The 17,685-nt window shown below is 34.0% G+C and overlaps 1 protein-coding gene across 1 annotated transcript in view; it reads left to right on the forward strand.

Moving 5' to 3' along the window:
* The first annotated feature begins 8,477 nt into the window (after positions 1-8,477).
* Positions 8,478-17,685, forward strand: part of CFH (complement factor H) — a 66,311-nt gene continuing 57,103 nt past the window's right edge. The window contains exon 1 of the mRNA XM_049769749.1: positions 8,478-8,632. Within this exon, the coding sequence (XP_049625706.1) occupies positions 8,575-8,632 (58 nt within the window). The 5' untranslated portion in view covers positions 8,478-8,574. The remainder of the gene's footprint in view (positions 8,633-17,685) is intronic.

Genomic DNA, 17,685 nt, shown 5'->3' on the forward strand with positions numbered 1-17,685 from the left:
AGAGTAATTTGAATTCTCTGTCACCTCTATTTCAGAAAATATCAAACAAAATTCAACTCCTAATCAGATCATAAACACTTGGCATAATACCTGTTTACTTTGTCTGAGATTATCTGTTATATCATGTCTGACAGCTGACAAAAATACATTAAAGGAAACAAAAAACAGTTTGAAGGAACAAAGCAAATGTCCAAACCATTCTCAGACATGACACAAATATTGGAATTACCAGACAGCATATTTAAAGTGTCCTGGTTAATATGTTAAGGATTTTTATGTAAGAGTAAACTAAATGAGAATGCAGACAAAATTAAAGCATCTTATTATGAGAATTTTATTTTTCCAATATGGTTCTTTTAAATGACCTGTTTGCTTTTCTTTAGTGACTAGCAGATTCTTCTACTCTTTTCACCCTCTGTGGGACCCAAATCTGGCATTTAGATCTTTGCTTGGTGCCCAGTGTTTTGTCTGAATCTTTTTTAGCCTATGATTTGATGATTGGATCTGCCCTTCAGGCTTTGGGGATGATGGCAAGAGGCCCATAACAACAACCATCAGGAAAAAATTGACAAAAATAGACATTAATTATTTGCCAGACCACAAAATTAAGCTGCTCATTTGGGTCACAGTGAGGTCACAAGAGGGAGGGAAAAGAAAAAGAGATAGAGATAGAGACAAAAACAGAAACAGAGACAGATGTAAAGACAGACAGAGAAAGGGAGAGAAGCATATGGGATTCTGCTTTTATTGGGACTCGGGTAAAGATTTTGGGGTTTCCTGGACTTAATCTTTACTGACACATTAAATCCTAAGAAATCAAGTTTCAAACAAGAAAAGAGAATAAAAGAAGAAACAAATACCGAACTCTTCTTCCAATTGGCTAATTATTTAAATAAGATAGTTTCTGTAAAGCATAAATGATCCTCATAGGACAGAGATGTCAAGCCCAGTGTTTCATTAGTTTTTTGTATAGTACTCTTTAACTTCAATTAGACTAAGGTACTTTCACCACAAAAAGTAATGTCAACAGTGCATGGGTGTCTTTAGTGGAGAACATAACTTTCTACTTCCTCCTGAGCCCCAAATGGACAGTCAACACTCCCTGCAAGACCCAGGGCTGCCAAATTCTCATTGCTGGCAACTAGCTTCCCTGTGACTTCCCCTTTGCCTCTTCATAGGGCCACTTTTCACTTCCAGGGCATCTCAGTATGAGCTTCGGAAAGTTTAGGGACCAGAAATATGACACATGACCAGACTTAAAGCCAATTATCATGCAAGAGTGTGATCAATTTACAATTAAAATAGCAAAGCAATCTCCTGGCCTTCAGCTTCCCAAAGCATAGGTAAGCATCAATTCAAGCAGAGGGGATGACCTTACTGAGACTATAAATTAGCAAGAGACCTATCCCAACATAAAACTTGTTCGTCTCTTCAAACTTGTAAAAAATATCAGCAATAAACATTTGCTTCATAACACCCTCTTTCAAGTTCCGTTTTTGTTATTTATGTCTTACTTATAACAAAGTTCAAAGGACATATTTAATGTCTCCCCCCCCCCCTTTTTTTTTTTTTTTTTTTTTTTTTTTTGGGCCACACCCGGCGGTGCTCAGGGGTTACTCCTGGCTGTCTGCTCAGAAATAGCTCCTGGCAGGCACGGGGAACCATATGGGACACCGGGATTTGAATCAACCACCTTTGGTCCTGAATCGGCTGCTTGCAAGGCAAACGCTGCTGTGCTATCTCTCAGGGCCCTCCCTTTTTTTTTTCTTTTTTTGCTTTCTATGCCAACAAAAAGTGTTCTGGCCAAAGTTTTCCATGACCATAATATTTTAAAATATCTTAAATACAGTATACATTTTATACTCTAAAAAATTTAAAACAAAGAAAACTTAAATTTTGAGAAAAATATTGCAACCTAAACGGTCTAAAATTAAATAATAATTGAATGAACTAAAGCAATGTAGAAAAAGAATTAGTAAAAAAATAAGAATAAAATGGTATGAAATAATGGAAAATTATAAAGGATCTTGAAAGATCAACTATTTTTCACAAAACCTAAGCAAATAAAGAATAACACACAATGTATAAAAATAAACAAAATTGACAAGCTGAATCAAAAAAAAGAAATTGATAATTTCCCCAAAAACTATTAAGAAATTTGATTCTACATGCTTGAATTTGACTTAGTGGTAACACACTTGTTATGAATGCGTGAGGTTCTGAGTTCAGTCCCTGATACTGCAAATAAATAAATAAATAAATAAATAAATAAATAAATAAATACGAAGTACTGGTGGGAAGGTTGCCCAGCGATAGGGCATTTGCTTTGCAAGTGGCCAACAAAGGACAGACCCTATTCAATTCCCGGCATCCCAATATGGGCCTTCCAGCATGCCAGGAGCGATTTCTGAGTGCAAAGGCAGAGGTAATCCCTGAGTGATGCCAGGTGTAACCCCCCCCCAAAAAACAAAACAAAACAAATGAAAAAGACAAAATAAAGAAGAAATTTTAGTCTGTAGTTAAAAACCTCAGACAACAGAATCAAGATCCAGGTTATTTTAGAACAAATTTTATCACAGTTTCAAAAACTAGGTAATTTCAACTTTATGCAGAATTTTTCCATACAGTATAAAAAAAAAACAATACCCAACATTCACCTTACCACAGCAATATATTCTATTTACAGTTAAAGTAGAATATGAAAAAGATAATATAGGTCAATTATTTAAAAAAACAAGAAAGGAGAGAGAGAGCACAGAGATAGAGTGTTTGCCTTGCACGCAGCTGACCCTGGACGGACCAGGTTCAAACCCCGTTGTCTCATATGGTCCCCCAAGCCAGGAGCAATTTCAGAGCTCATAGCCAGGAAAAACCCTTGAGCGTCGTCACTGGGTGTGGTCCAAAAACCAAAAAAAAAGTTAAACAATAAAAAATAAAAAAAGAGAAATTAAACAATGTTTATCAAAGTACTAATAAATAATTTGTGATTATAGATTAATAACTATATTAAAATTACTTTCAAGTTAAAAGATTCCAAAAAGATAAAAATTGAAACTGAGATACAAAATGTACACATTTTTGGTGTCATTTCTTAAAGAATCCTTGCAAATCAAAACCCAGAGATGTACAGACTCCTAGAAAAAAAATGGACAAAATAATAAATGTGCATTACAGAAAATAAACAGAAGTGATCAATATACGCATAAATATAAATTATGTTTTATTTTAATCATATCTTCAATCATGGTGTGATTTGAAATGCAAATCAGAGTGATTTTTACAACAATTAAAATGCTTTAACTCCCTAACAACATTACATGCTAGAGAACATATTCACATGCTAGTGAGTTTACATAAGCTGTTGTTGTTTTAGGACATTGATTGATAGGTGCTAATACATACAGCTCAGCACAGAAGTCCTAATAAAAACTGTTAACAATTATTCAGATATTCTCAATAAGCAAATAAATAAACAAATTATCATACAAGCATTCAACAAACTGCTGCTCAACATTAAGGAGAGACTTAATAAATGAATCTAAAACCGAATGAATCTGAATGTATTATGTTAAGTAAAAGGTGCTGATCAGAAAATTACAGAAAAATGAAAACTTTGGAGGAATTAACTGCTAGTAAGGAGAGGAAAGGTTAAACTACTGGGAAAGAAAAGAGGGCAGTAAGAGGCAGTTTGTATAGATAGAGAAAAATTTCTATTTTCTCTGGGTTTTGGGGGGCCACACCCATTTGATGCTCAGGGGTTACTCCTGGCTAAGCACTCAGAAATTGCCCCTGGCTTAGGGGGACCATATGGGACGCCGGGGGATCGAATCACGGTCCTTCCGTGGCTAGCGCTTGCAAGGCAGACACCTCACCTCTAGCGCCACCTCACCGGCCCCTATTTTCTCTGTTTTTTTTGTTTTGTTTTGTTTTTTTTTTTAAAGCCTTTGACATGTAGGTACACCAAAGTTATGTGGAGAGGTTATCAAGGAAATTTGTCATTTTTCTAACTTCTAAAGAACTAATTATTTGAAGAACTTGAGATCTAATTTTAGAAATGCACCTAATGAAATATGTGCAATACATAAGAATGGACACCCATGTGTGTATTCACTTTGCTATAATTACTTCACAATATTTAGAATTAAGAACAATAATCATATTTTATTTCTGTGAAAATTATTACATTGGATTATGCTACCAGTCTACCCTTGGGAGGAAGTACTACTAGCTTCCTAATGAGAATAAAAGAAATTATGGAGGGGCCGGGCAGTGGCGCTAAAGGTAAGGTGCCTGCCTTGCCTGCGCCAGCCTTGGACAGACCGCGGTTCGATCCCCCGGTGTCCCATATGGTCCCCCAAGCCAGGAGTAACTTCTGAGCACATAGCTAGGAGTAACCCCTGAGCGTTACCGGGTGTGGCCCAAAAACCAAAAAAAAAAAAAAAAGAAATTATGGAATAAAAGGGCTTTTCATAAAAGTGAGGAAATATTCTAAAATAAATCCAAAAGATGACCTTGACTGAAGGCTCTAATTAAATTGAGCTCTTTCAACATGGCTTTTGATGTAGTCAAAGAGGAAAGATGGTAAGAGAACTTGTGAGGAAGTTTCAATTCTTAAATTAGGAGAGTCCATCTCAAACAAATAACAATTTTTTATAGTTTTAGAAGACATCACAGATTCCATTCTTTTTTCTTTTTCTTTCTTTCTTTTTATTTCTTTTTTCTTTCTTTCTTTCTTTCTTTCTTTCTTTCTTTCTTTCTTTCTTTCTTTCTTTCTTTCTTTCTTTCTTTCTTTCTTTCTTTCTTTCTTTCTTTCTTTCTTTCTTTCTTTCTTTCTTTCTTTCTTTCTTTCTTTCTTTCTTTCTTTCTTTCTTTCTTTCTTTCTGTCTTTCTCTCTCTCTCTCTATCTCTCTCTCTCTTTCTTTCTTTCTTTCTTTCTTTCTTCTTTCCTCTTCTAAATATATGGCTGTTCTCCTCCTCCCCCCCCTCCTCCTCCTCCTCCTCCTCCTCCTCCTCTTCCTCCTCCTCCTCCTCCTCCTCCTCCTCTTCCTCCTCCTCCTCCTCCTTCTTCTCCACTCAGAGTTACTCCTGACAGGTTTGAGGACAATATGGGATACCAGAGATCTAACCAGGTCTATCCCGGGTAGTCCACATGCAAGCAAAAGCCCTGCTGCTGGGCTACCACTCCAGCCCCAGCATCAGAGGTTTCAAGTATTGTCCTTTATGCTATGTTGTTAGGACCATAAAAATTTTTACGGCAAAAATTTCATAGTAAAATGGATCTTGATCATTGCCAGATATTTGTATTCTGATTTTGTTTGCTTGTTTTTGGACCACACACCCAGCAGTACTCAACAGATACTCCTGGCCCTGCACTCAGGACATACTTCTGGAAGGCACTGGGGATCATATAACATGCCTGGAACCAAACACTCTTATAATGAAAAAAAAATCCAGGTATTTTGGACAGAGCTCCTTGAGAAGAAACATTGAAAACAAATAATAAGTTTTGAAAAGATGTTATTAACATTTTAATTTAAATTATATATAAATTTTCCCATGTTATAAATATTTGTGGGGGAAAATAAAAATGAACCAGGACCAAACAGCTATATGAAAATTGAGTAGAATTAAAAAATGATCCGACTTAAAAATCAAACCTAAAGTCAACAACAGAATTGATATCCTATCTACAACAAGCTGTATACAGAGGGGAACAATTTCACTAGTACTCTGGGGGACAAAGGGAAGATATGGGACATGTGCTGGGAAAAGGGGTGGTGGGAGGGAGGACAACCCTGGTGGTGGGAATGGCTCTGATTTATTGTCACTATGTACCCTAAATACTACTGTGAAAGATTTGTTATTCACTCTTTGGTCACAATAAAAATTATTATAAAAATGTTGTCATCAATTTAATGCACATTATAAAAAACAAAAAAATTAATTTGTATAATAATCATTTGATACAAACATGATATCTCTATTTTTTCAATTGATTCTGATTATTGTTTTGAATATCTCTTCATATACTCCAATTTTAATATTTTCTAAAGTTAATGAAGAAAAAATAGTTCAGTCATTGCTTTAGCACATCTGATTGAAATTTGATAGTTTGACTGGTGGAGGGTGGGATGGGAGGAGGACTTAAAAAAAGAAATTTGATATTTATGTTAAACTCACAATTACTGATTTGCAATACCCTGTACACGTCTAGGGTGGATTAAATATTTGGAAACTGTCAAGGGTCATTTCTTGTGTGTAAGATTAGGGTGGGAATGACAGTAAGTATATAGGAAGGCTACTTCACTTGCTGGTAGTAGATTCAACAAGCTCAGTGAAGAGGTCAGTGAAATGAATTGACATAGACTCAGTCACCTGATTTATGACCAAAACTACTATGTTGTTGTGCAATGGGAAAAAGATGATTATTTTTTCCAGTAAATAGGACAAGATTTTTTGATTGTCATCTTTTTCAATGCTTTTAAATGTAGCCCTGTATTATACCATACACAAAAGCTGAATTCAGTATGAAATGTGAAAGGGAAGACAAAGATTTTAGAGAAGAATTATCACCGTGTCTTGGGCCAAGGCCAGGAATACTTAAATACTTAAATACTTAAATACTTAAAATTAAAACATATAATGTTTTAATCCCAGAAGACAAAAATGGAAAACTCATTTATTTTTAAAATTAAGAAATTCTGTTTATTTAAAAGACATACAACACTGAGTCAAAACATATCCTATGGCTAAAAGAAAACATGTTTCTGTCCAAGAATGTATCCACAGCTAGGATATATTTAAAAAAAAAAAAAAACTCCTATAATGAAAGAAAGGGCAGACAACTAATAGAAAAAAATATTTACAAAAGATTTTAATACATACCTTCATCAAAGATATGGCAATGGCCAGATCCTACTTGAAAATTGCTCAACTTTACTAGCAACAGAAAATATATATTAAAAAACAGAAATTCACTAATTTGTGCTCACCTGCAAAGAGCATTGTGCAACTCCTAGAATTCTGATGGAAATGTCAATTATTATAATATTTTTTAGAACACTACCTAATATTTTCTTATACCTAAAAATTCAGAATATCCTAATACATGTACCTAAAGACACTTAGATTTTATGGCCTAATATTCTATTCCTTAGTAAATACCAGAAATGAGAGTTCATCAAAATCTTTAATAAATATTTTCATGAAATGTTTGTATTCACTCCAAAAATCATTCAATTGTGTGTAAAAATACCTCCAGATAAATAAAATATGCTTTATTAAAATAATGGAATGGTTGGAGAGATTCACAGTGGGTAGGGCATTTGCCTTGCATTCAGCACACAGGGTGGTTATGAGGTGTGGAGGTTTGACCCCTGATATCCTATTTAGTTTCCTCAACCTGGCCAGGAGCAATTCCTGAGTGTAGAGCCAGGAGGAACCCCTGAGAACTGACAGATGTGGGCCCTAAACAAAACAAAAATAAGAATATTGTGCAGCAATGTTATTAGTAGCCTAGAGTTATGCTCATCAGTGTTGTTGAATGATCTAATTTTAAGTGAGAGTTCGTAACAACTAAAATGTTAATTCTTTTGATCTTTATATATTTTAAAGATGTGATGAGTCTTATTATTTTATTTTCATAAAGAAGAAAACCAAATAAATCTATTCCCAACTCTAAGGGATCAAAAAGGTAACACCCTGGAGAGAGAGAGAGAGAGAGAGAGAGAGAGAGAGAGAGAGAGAGAGAGAGAGAGAGAGAGAGAGAGAAGAGAGGAGAAGAGAGAGAGAGAGAGAGAGAGTGTTGAAGATAGCGGGGAAGGCAGTGTGTATGGACAGAGTTTCTCAGCAACTGTTCCTCATTTGTCCCTTTACTATCCCAATGGTTACACTACTGTCAATTTGCTTAAATTTAAAAATTTTAAATCACAATGGTGATTTTAAATGTGCATTTACATGGGAGAGGGGTACTTTGAATTATGAAATTCTTTATTCTGCTTTACTCCCTATGCAATTAAGTCTTTACAAGACCATTGAATGAACTGCAGGAAAATGTTTTCACCAAATTAGCCAGTGCTGCATTCTTAACAAGGTGTGTTCTCTTTGTCTGGGTCTGGATTGTGAAAGACTTACCTAACCCCCTAGCTATGCAAATAATTTTTCAAAGAACTTGTATTATTGTACTGAGTTTGAACACAATAGATAGGAAGAGGTCTAAATAGTCAGAGGGTTTGTGAAATATCAACAGCTTTTGCTTTCACACCCCAAGAACTAACAGATTCTCAAAGTCTTCAAGCCTAGGTTTACACAAACAAATTGGCAGTTGGCCACTGCAGTAACTTTCAGAGGCAGTGCGATGGCACTGCTCCTGGTTCTGTAGATTTCTTTCTTTTCTTTTCTGTTTTTTTTTTTTTTTTTTTAAAGTTTCTAATGGGCGGAGCATCCTGTAATCCCTCTAATTCTCAAACTGCTTCAGTTTCCTTTCGGAGCCAGTACTTTCCTGATCTAGCAAAGGAGAATCTGACCTGGTGTGAAAACTATCAGCGATTAAATGTGCCCTGAAAGATTCAAAAAATGAAATTACCACCAAAGATCGTCTGGCTTCTATTGTTGACTGTTTGTGTAGCAGAAGGTAAGAGTGCCACAGAGCCTTTCCTCCTATAACTATTACAAAAAAAAAAAAGTTATTAAGATTCCTTTCACGGTGGTAATACAAACTTTGTCTAGAAAATGCTACTTATTTACTGTTCTGTTGCTAATTATGTAGCTTTAGACAAACTTAATTTTTTAAAAATGTAGTTTATTTGAATAACTATCGACTGTAAAAGAACAAAAATATTTTAATGAATATTTTGCCAACCAGAGTGATGCATTTTCTTGTCATTATCATAAAATAAAATTAACTTTTCTTTTTAACCAAAAGTGGTTACAAAAGGCCCATGTAGTGGTATTTCAATATAGGCAAATGTAGATACATTCAGAACATAAATTGAACAAGAAAAGTTTTAAAATCTTATAATATGTTCTTCTAGTACAGATATAAAATTTTCCAAATTCTTCATGAATATATGAATTCTTCATGGATTAGAAGTTGTTGAAAAGGAAATTTTCCATTTGTAAATAAGAGACAATGCAGAAGAATGGGCTATGTGAAAACAATATAAATGCAGCGTTTTTTTCCTGATAACAATAAGAATCTAGATTCTAAATTAAATTTAAATATTTTATTTTTTAAATAAATTAAGAAGTTTCTTCTTGACGAAAATTGAGCCTCCTTATGACATACACATATATATCACATAGGTGTTTTCAACCCAGTGTATTTCTTATCACTTATAAATTTACTAACTCAGTAAATTTTGCTTTTATGTTTCATACTTTATATTTAAGCATTCAGGAGTTTGACTAAATAACACAACATCTGTTTTTGAGAGCATTTCAATATAGAAAATAAGGGCAGATTTTAAGTTAAATCCCTTATATTTTTAAGGCTTTTTCAAGTGTCTTTAGGAATGTTTGACACAGTCTTTTTTCAGTTAATATACTATTGCCTGATTTTTAGCCTATCAATCTTATGCCCAGTAGCTTTAAAACCAATTATACATTTCCCTGTATAAATATATATAGTTAATTTGTAAAGGTAAGAGTACTGCATTAATAAAAAACACTCCAAAATGATACTTATGGTGGCTCAAACCATAGCAAACATTTGTTTATATATAATTGTCTTTGCCTTTCCTTAAGTATGGTTAGAACATTTGACTAACCATATTGTTCACTTCAAATTAATGTAGTTAATGTTGGTAGTGAAAAGAAGATGCTATATTTCTACCTCATTTAAAAATAAAAAATTAATTACAAATTTAATGGTTTAAGTGATTATAAAGTAGAATCAAAATTATTGTTACAATTGGGTGCTATAAAGTATACAATATAGAGCAAGTAATAGTGTTCCTTGTCTATACAAATGATTCCTGATTCTGAACTGGTTATTTTTTCTTTTATTTCATTGTTAAATACATGCATATTTAATCCATGTTAATGTGATATCCATTCTGCAGGTGAATTAGACATTACTATCATTATACATATTATAGCGAGAATGGGTACAAATTTGACAACATCCCCCCCCCCAAAAAAAAATCAAGTACAAGTCTACTCTTGGATCAGTCTTATGATTTTTCAAAATTATATTAAGTGCACAAGCTGGGAGAAAAAAAATAGCTTGAATTTCCAGTGTTCGTCACTTAAAATAATTAAGTCAATTTGAAATGTCAGTCTATTCCATCAACCTTCCATGGTTAAGGCAAATTTTCCTAAATAGAGTATCCTCGATAATGAAAAAATTACATATAATGACCATTTCTTTCTGTTTTTCTTTTGCATGGATTACAAAGTTGAGAAATAATGAGTACTGAATGTTTTGAATAGAGAAGACAGTTTGAAATACCATAATAGACTGTTTTATTCAAATAGATAAGGCACTTTAGCATTTCAAAAATTGTTTCTGCCCTGTTGAGATGAAATATTCCTCAAAATATACAATATTCTCTATAAGTAAATAAGTTCTAAACCAAATTATTATTTATTTTTCTTCTTCTTTTTTTTCAGGGGGGGGGATTTGGGCCACACCCGGTGGTGCTCAGGGGTTACTCCTGGCTGTCTGCTCAGAAATAGCTCCTGGCAGGCACGGGGGACCATATGGGACACCGGGATTTGAACCAACCACCTTTAGTCCTGGATCGGCTGCTTGCAAGGCAAACGCCGCTGTGCTATCTCTCCAGGCCCTATTTTTCCTCTTTTTAAAAAATATTTTGTAGACCAAGTAGTACGATTTTAATGCAATATTTTGTCTAAATCAAATTTCTAGTAGTAGAAAAACATTACTTGTAGTTTCCATTTTGGGAAAGATCATAGTTAGGGTTGTCGCTACAGGCTTCTAATAATCCATTTAGTTATATAGAACAAAGTTTCAATAACAAATTTTCAATTTTGCCACAGAATCTCTGCTTTCGAGAATATATAATGATCAGGAGTTTCAAATAGGCTTTTTAAAATGCAAACCAAAAATTGTATTTCTTTGAATTTCAGTTACATGCAGACTCTACAAAAACATGTCCACCACATACTCATTGACTAACTTCCTTGGGGAGATAAATATTTTCTAATTGTAAAGATTTAAAGAGTCAGAAATGTCTTTTAGGGCTGGAGCGATAGGGCATCTGAAGGACATTTGCCTTGCATGTGGCTGACCTGGGACAGACCTGGGTTCTATCCACGGCATCTCATATGGTCCCCCAAAGCCAGGAGCAATTTCTGAGCCCATAGCCAGGAGTAACCCCTGAGCGTCACCGGGAGTGGCCCAGAAACAAACAACAACAAAAAAAGGTCTTTTAGTTATTGAAGCAATAGTGCAGCAGGTAAGGTGTTTGCCTTCCACCTAGCCAATCCATAATCAATCCCTGACAGCCCTTATGGTCCCCTGAAACCCACCCAGGAGAAATTCCTTAGTAAGAACAATGAATAATCCTTGAGTATAGCTGGTGTGGGCCCAAAATGAAAAATAAAAGGAAAATTTAAAAAGAATTTCCTTTAGTTTCTATAATAATGCATAAGAGATTAATGATCTAAAGAACTGTTCCATAAGAAAACTGTATATATATTAATATATATTAATTGTGCATGAATAAGAATTATATTTTTATAAGACCTTAGATGTATTTTATATCATTATCTAATGCACAAAAAATGTGATAGCAATTGATAATCCAAAATTTTATGTTTTATTTTCAGGATAACAAGTAAGAATTCTTTGTTCCCCTGCTTCACTAAAATACACACACATACACACACACACACACACACACACATACATATGCACGCATGCACGCACATATGTTTGATGGAGTATTGTGGCTATTTACTACTCTAAAGTGACTTGAATTTATGGAGGAACCCAATTGTCTTCATTTTTTTTCTGAAGCTTCTTGCAATGATATAATAAATTTAAACAATCTGAAGTTTATGTGGAATCTAAGTACCCAAAATATGTACTTTGGGGCCTGTTAACTATAATATTATTCACTACAATGCACTGTGAATCATTATAGTTGATAATAACTTAGCAGCAAATTAATGATGGAGGTAGAATTGAAATGATGTGTACAAGCTGGACAACATAATTCTGCATGATGTTGTTCACATAAGTGCGACTGATGGATGAAGTGCTACAGTGAATGTACAATAAATGTCTATGGTGAATGCATGGAGGGAACTGTCTGTCAAAACAAAATTCTCATAGTTGAAGTGTAGGCATAATCTGGGAATCAATGTATTGCTCTTCTGAACTGCAAATCATATAAAATCTGAATTTATTTATTCGAGTGTTAATAAAATTATTCTTAGCTTAGAAACTCCAAACTTCAGATGAAGCTCAGGTTAGTAACAATAAGGCTTGAGCCTACTTGTAAGTAGATCCACTTGAGATACCCTATACTTGATGTTCTAGTCTTTGCTACTTCTTCCCAACTTCTTCACCATTCTGTGAGACTCTGCAAACCAATTTATCCCAAGCTCACTTAACTGAAGTGCTCTTTATCCACGTCTATTTTAATAATCATCAATATCAAAAAAGTGCAGAAGAAGGGCACTATAGGATTTTCAAAGGTAATGTATTTTAGCTTAAAATGAAAGAACTGTTATAAAAGTGTCTCAAAGAAAACACAAAAAATGTCAAAAGAATTATAAAAAACATAAGGGGAAAAAAAACTTATTAGAGCTTTTGTGTTTTGACATATGAGCTGAGAGTGAAGTTTTTCATAAACCTTGTAATCAGAAATATAGTAGACAAAAAGTGACTCTAGAAATGTTCCTTCAAAACTTCCGTTTTTAAAATTCGAAATTAAAATAAGTCCTGTTTTCAAAATCTATATTATTAAGTCAAACCTATGATATGGTGACAAGATATATGATGGAATTTTAAATGTTACAATTTTTCATTTTACACATTTTGGGGTAGGTGGTACTGTTCACTCTTGATTGTACTCAGAGCTTACTCCTGGTTTTGTGTTCAAGGATTACTCTTAATTTTGTGCTCAGAGCTGACTTTTGTCATGCTTGAGGGACAATATGTGGTGCAGGGGATCAAACCAGTGCTAGCCACATGCAAAACAAGTGCCTTAACCTTGTACTCTCAGATACCAGGGCTTTCTTAAATTTATATGTCATCACAATTTCTTTCCCTTAAAAATATTTTTGAAAAATTTATAGATATATTGACATGTAAAATATTTTTGTTTGATTTTTTAAATTTTTTTAGTATTGTTATGTTTTTCTTCCCTTTTTCCTTCTCTTAATCTGATATGTATAGCTTCTAGAAGAACTCCCATTTTTTGCTTGTTTGATTTTTGCCTCATTTTATTTTATTGTTTTCTTTCCTTCAAATAGAACCATAGAATTTGAACCATCTTGTTCCACCTCACAACAATCGATACCCAATCTACAACATGCTAGACACAGAGGGGACCACTTATACTAGCAACCCAGGGGTGAAAGGAAGGGGATATGGGATGCATGCTGGGAACAGGGGTAGAGGGAGGACAACATTGGTGGTGGGAATGCCCCTGATTCAATGTCACTGTGTACCTAAAAAATTACTGTGAAAGATTTGTAATCCACTTTGGTCAAAATAAAAATAAAAAAGTAAAAATGAATAAATAAATAATTAAATAGCTGTATGTCAAAGATTTGAAATGTAATAATTAGGTGGGAAACTTATTAAAGTATCAAGTTTGAGTATAAGGAATGTCTAGAGTTGATACTGTGTGTGCTTATATGATGTTCTAGTACAATTCCCAGCCCTGTGTGCTGGGGGCACATACACACACAACACTCTCTTAAAAAATATTATCAACTATGTTTATTTTACTTTGATCAAGTTTTTTAAACTCTGACCTTTAACTTAAAATAAAATATTTCTATTCTTGACTAATAGTTTAAATTCATTTCTACTTTTTCACTGCTGTACTATTTTACTTTATTGAGATACATGATTGCACACAATATTCATTTACCTTACTTTAAAGTAGATATGTCGTCACACCACAACCCCATTCTAAAATCAGCATCTCTTCTCCGGTCTTTTAGAAAGCCTCTCCCCCTCGATCCTTTTCATAGGCTCAATACTCTTAAAACAGGAAATACACTTAAATACTTAAAACTTAAAACAGAAAATACTCTTAAAACAGACCAAATAATAAAATGTCTATATAGGTCATTCTATTTAAAAATTTTAAATTTTAGTCGGCATTTACGTGTTCATGTAAATATATATGATAAAGTTTAAAATGTAAACCCAAGAAGGCTTTGGCACAAGAAAACTTAACTAATAATTAGCTTGGAACCTGAACTAGATATTTTTAATTGATTTTTAAAAAGAACCCCCCCCCACAAAATGCCTATAAATTTTTTGGACATACTTTAATGCTACTTATTTCATAAGCTCCCTGTCTTACCTCTTCAAGAACTGCCAAATTTAATTCAAGCTGATGATCTAAAGACAGACCAACAATTTGACTATGTGAGCTAATTATTTTGCCTAGTCAGAAATAATTGGGGATGTAAGTTACTGAACTTTGTCAGTTTGGGCAGTTGAAAGTCAAATCACAAACTGTGCTGAATTCTTTCTGTAACAGAATATTGTAAGTGATTACTTTAAGCATTCGGGTATGTCACAGGTTAATAATAAAGGTATCTATTGCTTTTGTATGCTCTGAGTCACGTTACATCATTTTCACCAAAAGACTGGCAATACTACATTTTCTCTAACCAAAAAAAAAAAAAAAATGATTTTTGCTTCTGAAGAGCAGAGTTCATATTAGCTGCTGTTCCAGAGGCCATTGGACTCAGAGCAGAGAGTACTAAGTCCCTTTCCCAGAAATGCTTTGTGCCTGGTAATGATTACATCATTCTGGCCTTCACTTTGTGCTCATGTATTTTAGATTTTATGTGCCATTTTGTATACTTTTTGTTTATTTTGGAGTGGTCTAGGCATATTAAATATATTTTCAATGTAATATAATGAATGGTAGCAGCCTTCTTACACCAATGTAGTTCCCAAAACATTTCAAAGAAGCATTCTATTGGATAGTAAATATACCTGTAATTAAAATGCTGAAAATTAGAACCGATGTGAAGCGGGGATATTTAGAGGATCTGGTTACAACAAACATAGCAAAATATAAGACAGAGATAATCCTTGTTCTTGGCAGCTGACATCTTGAGAGAATAGATGAAATCCTAGTAAAATATAAAAAAATCAGTAAAACAGTTGTAAATCATGTGCTACACAGTAAAGAAAGTAGGAACCAAAGAATAAAATGAGATAATAATGGAGTAGGGAGACATGACTGGGCTGCTTTCAGAAATTACGCAGTGACTCAATTTGAGCATTTGAGCAGCACCTGAAAGCTAAAACTAAGCCAATCACCAGAAGACTGAGATACAAGTGTGGGAGATGGAAGCTCATTTGCACAAAGGCCTAATTTACCACAAATTTCAAAATTCTGACAAATTCAAACAAAACAGGACTACAAAGGCAAAGGGGGAATATTGAGGCCAGAATTAGAGGAATAAATGTATAATCTGGAATAAAACAAAAGCAATCATTCAAATGGGCTAATTTTCTTTTTGTACATAGATTACTTGCTTTTAATATTTTGTGGATAAATTGCTTTTTCTTTCAAGATATTCTTTAAGAAAAACAATTTAAGGACCAAAGCAATAGTACAGTTGGAAGCCTTGTATGTGGCAGAACTAGATTGGAAGCCCTGTACCCCATATGGTGCCTGAGTCCACTGAAAGGATCCCTAAGTGCAGAGCAAGGAGTAAGGGGAGTGTAAGTAAGTAGTGCAGAGCAAAGACACTTTGTGATCATCCCAAAAATATCAAAAATATAAAAGCAAGCAAAGAAAAAAAACTTTATAAAAAATAAATAAACATGAAAGTGTAATATACTTTCCTCACAGAATAAAACAATAAAACAAAGTTGATTTAGATGTTAATATATTAGTGGAAAATTATTATATGTATGGTTCTTTATACACATTGTTGGCATTTACCTATGAGGCTTAATTTATTTTTTATGTTCAGGATACCATGAATTCTAAATTGTGAAAGTGACAATTACTTAAGCAGAAAATTTCTATTTAGATCCATGAACTTAGAACATGGTGCTTAAATAAAAAGAAAAAAAAAAAAAAGAAGAAAACAATTCAAAACTTAAGAAAAAAAAAAAAAAAAAGAAACATTAAAAACTTGGAGAGAACCCAAGCAGTAGTATATTGGGTAGGACACTAGCTTTGTTGATAACTACTGGGGTTCGACCTCAGACCCCATATGAACTCCCAAGGCCGACAGGATTAATCCCTGAGTGCCCAGAAAAAGCCCCTGAGCACTATCAGGTGTGGTTCCCAAACCCCCAAAACAAGAACAAAAACAAATCTTGGCGGGTGTCAGGAAATTTGCCGGCCGATTACTTAATTTTTTTTATGGGGCATTCGCACCATCTAGTGGATAAAACATGCATTTTCTTAAATTATAAAAATCAATTGGAGAGCCTGAGCTCTCCAATTCTTAACTTATAAAAACTTAATTAAAGAACATCAAAAGAGCACAGGAAATTAATAAACAAATTCATGCCTGATTACTCTAATTGCTCATATTTCTAACTATCCCTAACATAAGAATGGGTACTTAGCAAACTCCAACATGGCGGGCAGAAAGCTTGCTTTGGTCACTACCAACTTAGGATGGGACCCAGGGCTTCAAATTAGGTTCTATGAGCCCTGCCAGGAGAAATCCCTGAGCGCAGAATGCAGTCAGATCTTGCCCAAAAGCCAAGAAAATTCAAATGAAAAAAGGCGATCATATGCGAGTGCCTAACCTATACCACCTCTTTGACCCTACATTTTTTATTTGTTTGTTTGGAAGGCACACCAACTGGAGACCAGGTCTTACTCCTGGCTCTGCCACTAATTTTTTTTTTTTTAATATAGTTCTCAGAATTGAACTGAGACCTCTCATTTCTAGAGTAAAATGGTATAAACATGGCTATAAAAACCATAAATAAGGAACGATCAAGATCCCTGTGTTTGAGAGATGTGGGGGGGGGGGTCCATAGGGGAAATCCCTGAACCATGGTGGATGGAAATGGACATGGGGAGTTTGGGAGCATTGTATGCATAAATCCCTCTCATTGACAGTATTGTAAAATTGTAAATGCCAATGTCTACAATTAAAAAGTAAAAGTGAACAACGCATATATTAACAGTACATATGCATGCTGATAACTATCACTGTATTTTTTTTACTTATTTATTTTATTTACTTCACTTCCATGTTGGAGTTTGCTACGTACACATTCTTATGTTAGGGATAGTTAGAAATATGAGCAATTAGAGTAATTAAGCATAAATTTGTTTATTAATTTCCTGTGCTGTCTTGATGTTCTTTAAGTTTTTATAAGTTAAGAATTATACTACACATGGAAGCCCCCTTCTCATTCATCCTTTGTAAATTCTACTCTATTATGCAATTCCAGGATTTATTTGCAGGGGACTCTCTTTTGATTCTTTTCTTCGTGTCTCATATACAAATACAAAGAATCAATGGTAAGAGTCTAAGGTG

The sequence above is a fragment of the Suncus etruscus genome, chromosome 3 (assembly GCF_024139225.1).
Source record: "Suncus etruscus isolate mSunEtr1 chromosome 3, mSunEtr1.pri.cur, whole genome shotgun sequence".
NCBI lineage: Eukaryota > Metazoa > Chordata > Mammalia > Eulipotyphla > Soricidae > Suncus > Suncus etruscus.